The 8,933-nt window shown below is 36.1% G+C and overlaps 1 protein-coding gene across 1 annotated transcript; it reads right to left on the bottom strand.

Annotated features, from left to right (window-relative positions):
- Positions 1 to 1,937: 1,937 nt before the first annotated feature.
- Positions 1,938 to 8,338, bottom strand: LOC121849223 (complement factor H-related protein 2-like). The gene is made up of 7 exons (XM_042335594.1): positions 8,155 to 8,338; positions 6,967 to 7,163; positions 4,980 to 5,174; positions 3,950 to 4,060; positions 2,923 to 2,999; positions 2,564 to 2,653; positions 1,938 to 2,330 (listed from the first exon to the last, which is right to left on the bottom strand). The coding sequence occupies exons 2-6, from the start codon at positions 7,139 to 7,141 to the stop codon at positions 2,588 to 2,590; spliced, it is 624 nt and encodes a 207-aa protein (XP_042191528.1). The 5' UTR covers positions 7,142 to 7,163; positions 8,155 to 8,338; the 3' UTR covers positions 1,938 to 2,330; positions 2,564 to 2,587.
- Positions 8,339 to 8,933: the final 595 nt, after the last annotated feature.

The raw sequence follows: 8,933 nt of genomic DNA, 5'->3' as shown, positions 1-8,933 counted from the left end.
TATTCCTTGTATTCAATTAAGTTTCCTCATTCCAACTGTGCAAATGGTTTTACTACTCCAGATAATTTGAAATCAAGATCTTGCCTTCTGACTTGTCAGCACTCTAGATTGTGACTAGGTTTTTGTTACATTGGGCTTGATAGATGGTAAGCCTTTTCTGGTCTTATATATTGCTCTGATCTGAGGAGCTACTCATTTATGCTAACCTTTTGGCTTGATTTTAATTTGAATTCGCTTTTCCTATCAAAACAAATTGTGGTTGGACCTTGGACAAGTGCACTGTCCAACCACAATTTGTTTGATAGGAACCAACTGAAATGGCACCAGTATTGACTGATGACATTGATGTTATTCCAAGGCAGCTGGGTTTGCTCTGCTGGCCAAGGAGGTGACTGCTCATTTAGTGATTTTCAAGAAATTAATTTCATGTTGCTATATAATGTGGGTAAATAAACTTGGGTCTACAATGCAGTAGTGTTGTGTTGATGATTGTTTACTTAATCTTGTGGAAACTCAAAAATATAGTCACTAATTTTAAACTATTGTAGCTTTAACAATCAATTAATATGATCGAATTAGGAATTTGGAAAATGATTAACTGACTCCAATGTAACAACCAAGTACGATGGATTGAAATAAATATCAGCTTTATCCATTATCAATGGGCCTTGGTTGTATTTAAGAACATATGGGCTGTGTCCAATGGGTCTGTCCTTTTTTAAATATATGTATATATCCATCATTACCATTTTATTAGTTATACAGTATATGCATATATACTACAAAAGGTGAGCCTTGCCTAGAAGAATCATAAACTAATAGTCTTGTGGGATTTTCTGCATGTCAGTGTGTGGCAACTAGTGATGTGTTGTTCCACTGCTGCCATAACATTTGCAAAGGAAGATGTGTTTCTATCTGGCCTTGACAATGAGCTCAAAGGTTTCAGGTCTTGAAACCATGACCTTCATAAGTCCAGAGATCTACCAACTTGAATTGGATCTACGAACGGAAAATACTAGATTCCAATTCTGGTGGGAATCATTCAGGTTTTCATTCTTTAAAATCAATATCCTGTCTTAAATAAGTGTTTCATGGGGGGACGTTATGGATTGTTGACGCACCTTTCGCTTATTAATGAGCCTTGGAGGTGAAGATATCACCAAAACATAGCAAGGAAAATTGCTAACAGATGAGGTGGAGTCAGCTGAAAAGTACTGCATATTTCCAGCTGACTCTATGGAGTCCTGTATCTCTGGTTAGAGCACCCGCCTCACAAGGGAGAAACCTGGACTCAATTCCTGGCAGGGCGAAACTTTGGGCAAATTTCCTTACTCCTCAAGAAAGAAAACAATAAATTGGTCACTTCACTCCACGACTGCTGTGTGCAATTGGCTGCCGTGTTTTGCCCACAACATTTACAGTCAATTCACTTTACAGTATATTCTGTGAAAAGTGCTACATCCAATGCAAGGATTATTATATTTAACTTTTACTGTAAGCTGCGGTAACACAGTCATTTATTTGGATTTGGCAAAGGTAGCAACCATGCTGTGATGAGCACTATATACAATGTAGCATGGTTGTATAATATAAGCAAGATGGATTAATTATGCAACTGACAGGAGTCATTGACAATTAGAGTAAAATACTAATGTCAATATCATTATTTTAATAATTTTCTTCTGCAAAATTTGCAAATGTATATAATCAGCAGCTTTTCTCTAAGATTTTTGCGGGAAGGTGAATGGTATTCCTCATGGCATTGTGCCTTCGTCCTGGTACTGCAAATATATAATGTTTCTTTTTGCAATTAATATATCCTACATTCGGGTCTTGTGCGCACAATTTAAAGGAAAAAGCATTAGAACTGAGCAGAGATATTTGGGGAAAGGAAAACATTGCGCTGCAACTAAAAATTTAAATCTACGACTTTCCCGTTCCCATTTAAAACTTACATTTAGTATCTTTATTCAAAAATATCATTTGTTGATTGTAATAAACTACAGATGTTAACATACAGTCATTCTTGAGAGTAACAAACCAAGAAGTATTTGTGGTGCCACAAATGTGTCTAATGAATTGTATAATAATTAAGTTTTTTAATAGTATATTAGAATATTCATTTAAATTAATCTTTTACTTCTATAGCAAATAATGTATAAATTGACAATGTTTTATTCGGAGTCCCTCAGGGTAGTGGTGAGCATGCTGGATGGAGCAAAATATTAGGCAAGTTTTCTTACTCTACATACGTCTTGCAGTAAGCAGGAACCCGGTTCTTAGTTGATTGGCGGATCTCTTTCTGGGGGTAGTAATGCTCTTTTTTTCTCCTGAAAAAAAAAGGTCATTTATTCCATGACGGTTTTATGGGACATTGCTGGAGACGGTGTTTAACAATGACACATTACATTGGGAAGACGTCCCAAGGTGCTGGATAGTTAGTGATTTGGACCTGAGCTGCGGGTTGGACGGTAGGGGTAGCAGGGTGACCGAAGGTGAAGTCGAAGAGATTATAATTATTATTACTATAAAAGAACCTTAACTTCTCTATAATGGCTCTTACCTGTCTAGATTTCCATTGTTTTCATTACATACGAGTTATGTCATTAAATTGAATGCTGAAATTTCCACTAAATGTAACATTAAATGTGAGCTGTAAGAGAATATTAGAATATAACCAAACAGAAAATTAATCTTCAAAGCCAGTAGCAAAGCAGTAAAGACTAACCATAGATCAACCACAAGTGCTTTGACTGGATTTTGCACAAAATATTGATAATAAGTTATTATGAATGCAATTAAATGCAGCCATCACGAATGAAAGGATTGTTGAATTGTACATTTGCTGATCTCTGTCCAAATATTATTTCCAGTGTTACATCAGTGGTTGCTTTCAAAGACAAAACTAAAATTGCGGCATACCTGTTCACTTTTGCCCATCACAGTGAATAAAGCAGGTCGTTGCCCTGTTTCTGCTGTTAACACCAGAGTGGCGGCATCTAAAAAACAAGAGCTTTGTTTACAACTCAACATCAATGTTTAAAACCTAAAAAATTAAAAAGGCTGTGCATCCCATCAAACACATTTGGTCTATTTGGGTTTGCAGACAACCGTCATCCTATTTCAGTAACTTTGCAGACTCATCTGCCCACATCTATCACACCCTTGGTTTATGTTTATACTCGCTACAATTTACATTTATACAGCATCTTTCACTATTTATCCCACATCCAGCTGCCATTAATAAACAATGTGCTAACCTAACCATTTATTTATAGCCATTTGTACAATGTGCAATATACAATACAATTTGCATTTACACAGCCTCTTTCAATTCAGGATGAAGTCTCAAAGCTCTTGACAATGCTGGATGGACACTCAAGCTTGGGGTGGGGAGGAGAAAGATGACCAAAAGCCCAATCAAAGAACTTTTCTCCAAAGAAAAGAAATCTCCACTTCCAATTTGAAAGAGACTTTGAGAACTAGACACAAGGTAGAAACTAATGCCCGAAGATAAAGATGGAATGTTTTATCTAATTTTACAAAATGTGCTAATATCTAAATTATCTGCTAAAATTAAGCTTTAACTGCTAACGTTTCCAGTGCCTTACAATTTGATCTGCTTCCTGCCTCATTTTGCATAAAAGGCCAAATGTAGCAGCAAAGGTGGTATTGTCACTTTGATGACATATAGAAGTATCCTTAGTTTTGACAGAATCATCTGAAAATAGGGCAATAATCAAACAACAAAACCTCAAAAGTTTCCCTACATTTCACTAACATGGTAAGCTTGGTTTGGAATCCCGCTGTCTTTTTGCCCATTGCCCAAAGCTATTCCCACAATGAAAATGAAGAAGTTGGAATGGTAGTAACAATTCCTGCAGCTTTGTAACGTATCTGAATTATTCCCCACTACATTTCATAAATGACACATTGGTAATCGTCTTACCTGGTTTTGATACTGATATGACGTCCCATTGATATTGAACACAGATTATACTGCCTGCACAATTGGGGCATTTCAAGTATTGTAATGGAAAGCAGTCTTCTGTTTCACGATCTGCAGAAAACAGCACAATTTTTCTTTAAGTCACCAGTAGAACATATTTTTATATTTTAAGAAATTTATGAAATAGCATTGGGTCTCATAAACCTGAGTATCATTTAAAAAATATGGGAAGGTAGCTTAGGTGGTAATAGAATAAAACAAACATTTTCCATTCTGATATATTCACATTTAACATTGAGAACATCTCAAAACATTTCACTAAGTTTCTGCAAAGAGTAGTGACTGTGCATTTGTAAATGACCAATTTTATCTGAATGATTGTTGGCCAGAGCACCAAGAAAAACTCCCCTCTCTTTTCAAATAGAGCCATGGGATGTTTAACAAATACTTGAACTGGCAGATGAATCTTCAGTTTAACATTTCATCCAAAGAAAAGCACTTCTGACAATGTAGCAGAGGTTCCCTCAGTAATGCATCGAAATTGGAGGTGAAGAGACAAACCAAACTACTACCTGTGACATTAAACTACTGACATTAAACTTACAAGCTAATTACAAAAATGGAACACTCAGATTGAAGAAATAATAATAATCCTGGCATTTGACGTAGTGCCTTATAACGTTATTGAGATGCCTCAAAGTGCTTCACAGATATACTGTAGGGAATCTATCAATTAGGGCTTGAATCCATAACTTTTCGATTCAGAGATTACCAACTGAACCAAGTTGACACATGTCCTTATTTTGCTGTGATTTTGTTTTTCTATTTAGTTTTTCTACTTAACGTTCATGAAATAATTTATGATATGTCTGCTTCTCACTGTTATATTTAAAAATACTACAGCATAATTTAAGATATTTGTTCAAACAATTTCAGGGCTAGTATTTTAATGAGCAAATGAATAGATTAAATAGTATTTGAAAATTTTATATGAAATAATATTACTGATTAAAGCATCAGCATTACTTACCCCTGTAACATGTGGGAAAGGTCATATGTCCATTGAAGCAATATTGTTTTAGAGAAACCCCAGTTTCAATACTGTGTCCGGCAGAACATATAAATTCTAAATATTCGCCATGTCTGACATACAATTTTGTATTGTTTTGGGATTTTAAGTTAATTTTGTTTGTTTGAAAAATCTTTAGACTGACAACACATGGTTCTAAAGCAGAGAAAAAAAATATATTTAATACAGCTATGGTCATGAGTGCTATTTTTAATAACATTTGAGAATTATCAACATCTTTTCAAGCAGATAATTTAATTACAATAGTTTCAGATGCAAAACTATGTGTTCAACATCCACCTGCCATTAATCACCAACATGACAACTTCAAACCATTTATTTAGTCATTTATAAAATGGACAAAAGACAATACAAGTTAGATTTACGTAGCTACTTTCACGTTGGGAGGATATCTCAAAGAGCGTGACAGTGGTGTCTGGCTGGGCACCTGAGCTGAGGGCGGAGGCTGACTGAGGCTGGGGGGCATGGGTGGGGGTGGGGGTGGTGACAGGCTCAGGAAGCCAGGTGCAGCGGAACCCACAGACTGCAGAGTTAACCTTAAACCAGGAATTATTCAATGGAACTTGAAGGTGGGGTGAATGAATGAACTGGAGTTCATTTAATCACCCTGCCCTCAACCTATCTTTCATACTGAAAAATTTGGAGGTGTTAAAAAAAATCTTTGTCTGTGAATATTTATTTTTCCCGAATGTTTTACTGAATCTAAATCAACATTTATTGATTGTTTTATGTAAGGTTCTTCTGGCAATCTAAGCAAGTAAAAATCTTCCACTATGAATAAAATAACAGGGTGATTGGTAATGCACTTTATTCACAAGCAAAAATAAAACTATAATACTCATTTTAATGTAACAATTATTTTGTTTTAAGTGAATTTAATATACTAGAATTTATTTTTTGTTTCAGAAAATAAACAAATATATTTTGGAAATGAAATATCAGAAACTAACAGCCTCTGGTTTTGCTATAACTTACACATTTTAGTGATTCATCTGTTTGGGATGGCATCTTTCACGTTGGGAGGATGTCCCAAAGCGCTTCACATAATACACAATGAGTTTTATGGGTGAACATGTGCCTATATGCACACAGCGATCCGGCCTTCAGCCTTTCTGCCACCACTCACTGGAAGTCCATCCCTTTGCCTCACCCCATCCCTTGTCTCCTTCAATGCCTGTCTCAAGACCTTCCTCTTTGACTGCACCCTTGGTCATCCTTTCAGCCCCACTCCTCTTGTCCTCACCCCTCTTGATTCCAACTCCCAGCTCAGGTGCAAACCCTTGGCTGTCTGGTGCCTTTGGACATCTTCCCAACATGAAAAGCACTATATAAATGCAATTTACGTTGTTGTTTCATTGGCTTCGGTCAACCTCTCATCCAACAATGCAGCACCACCGAAGCACTGCATTTTGATTGTCAGTTTGGACTATATGAGCTCCAATCCTGACATGGGGCTTAAACCCACAACTTTCTGCTTCAGAAGTAACTACTACCAAATGAGCCAGCCTGACACAATGTCACAAAGTAGGCCAATAGAAAAAGGAAAATATGTAAGTAAGTGTAATCACAGGAAATAAATAATCCTTGCATTTGAAATAGCACCTTTCATTTCAGGAAGAAGTCTCAAAGTGCTTCACATGATTATTGTAAAGTGTAGTGACTGTGTGTTTCTAGGAGAACACGGAAGCCAAGTTGTGCGCAATGTCCCTCAAACAGCCACAAAATGAACAACCAATTTAGCTGCCAGGACAAATGGAGAAACTTTCCTTCTCTATATATTGGATAAACTATCAAATAAAAAAGTGAAAAATCAGAACAGAATACAAAATAAGATTTGAAAATAAAAGTGAAAAGTGAATGCATTTGCACTGTTTTAGAATTAAATCATCGTATGATTAAATATTGTAAAATGTGTGAAATTGCTTACCACGACATGTGGGAGTTGGGGTCCATTGCCCCTCGATGCATTGAACAACATTTGGCCCTTCCAAGATATAATAATCCTGGCATTCAAACGTTCGTGTCTCACCGTGATCATATGTAGTTTTCCAGAATTCAATGAAGTCTCCACTAGGTACACGAGGAGGCTGGTCACATTTCATATCTGGATCTGGAAGATAATTACTTTATATACACTCATTAATATTATCTACACATACGGTATGTAGCTTTTTTTTAACAAGTTGTTTAACAAAGCAAAACACAGTGTATTTTTCAAATGGTCTTTCATAACCCCACCAAGCCCATTTCCATATCCCTGTCAACCCAGGCCTTTCCAGGCTCCACTGGCACCCTGTCACAGAACGGATCAATTTCAAGATGCGTATGCCCTCCTACAAATCGATTTTCTCAAGTCACAGCACTAAATTGATGATTTAAAAAAAATTGCTTTTGCATTTCAGTTTCTGTAAAGTCGACTCAAAACTCACCTTGACATTTCACATAGAAGATTTGTAAGCAAATCAAAATGTTCAAAAGCAAAAGAGTTTCAAAAAGTTTCAATCTTCGCATTTGATATAGCGCTTAATCACATCTTAGAGACGTCTCACAGCACTTCACAGAATATACTGTAAAGTAAATTGACCGTATATTTTGTGGGCGAAACGCAGACGCCAATTTCACACAACAGTGTTCCACAAACAGTCGTGGATTGAAGTGACCAATTAATAATAATAATTTAGGATTCATTACAACAATAAATCTCCAACGTACACTGAGCAAAATTAATTGATATTTTCTGCCGTACAATATGCAGGATGCAAGAAACCATCAGATGAAAATCGACATTTGTGGATATTACGCTTTTTAAAATGACAATTGTTCACACGAGCCATTAAAACTGCAAAGAAGTGTTACATGCAAAATTTACGTTTCAAAAGATTTTTGTCATCTTTGATACTATTGCACGCAAAGAACAAAACTGCTCTCAATCAGTTAAATAGCATTGTATTGTAGCTGGAAATATGTTATAACTAGCCTACATCTAATCTAGACATCCAAAATGACAAATGGATTTTCTAAGTCGAGTTCCTGATTTTCTCAAGTCAGCACTAAACTGATGATTTAAAAATTTGCTTTTGCATTTCAGTTTCTTTAAAGTCAACTCAAAACTCACCTTGACACTTGACATAGAAGTTTTGTAAGCAAATCAAAATGTTCAAAAGCAAAAGAGTTTCATAAAGTTTCATTTTTGCCAGATGCTGCTAGTTTTATATTCCTGGTCTTACCACCTCAATGCACTGCAGAATAACAAATGGTTTAGATTTAGCCTTCACCTTATGTTTTATTATTACTTCACCACAAATCTGTTAAGCCTTCTGTTTACTTATTTCCACAGCGTCCAGGGCAGGGGAAACAGATTTGCAATGAACAAACAAATCTTAATTTTACTTATTGCTGCAGGTTACTTAGCTGAATATGTGATCGCTGTGGTGCACAGAAATGTTCAGTATTAGATTTGAATCAGTTCAAAATCTGATTTAATTCCAACTCTAACCTGAGGATCATTAGAACACAAAGAATGGAATGAGATGAAGCCATGGGCTCATCAAACCTTGCATAATCCATTTTATCACAGAGTTCACTCAACCCTTCTGTGAAGAAGAAATATTCTCTGTTTCCAAAACTGCCACGTTTCTATCTTTTCCTGGCATGATAGTAATAACAATCTTTGCATTTGATACAGCGCTTAATCACGTCTTAGAGACGTCTCACAGCGCTTCACAGAATATACTGTAAAGTAAATTGACCGCATATTTTGTGGGCGAAACGCAGAAGCCAATTTCACACAACAGTGTTCCACAAACAGTCGTGGATTGAAGTGACCAATTTATTACTATTATTATTTTGAAGGAATGATCACCTCCGGAAAAGCAATCTGCCAATTGACTAACA

This window comes from Callorhinchus milii, unplaced genomic scaffold (assembly GCF_018977255.1).
Source record: "Callorhinchus milii isolate IMCB2004 unplaced genomic scaffold, IMCB_Cmil_1.0 Scaffold5, whole genome shotgun sequence".
Taxonomy (NCBI): Eukaryota; Metazoa; Chordata; class Chondrichthyes; order Chimaeriformes; family Callorhinchidae; genus Callorhinchus; species Callorhinchus milii.
The sequence above is the reverse complement of the archived record's forward strand: the minus strand, read 5'-3'. Positions and strand labels throughout refer to the sequence as shown.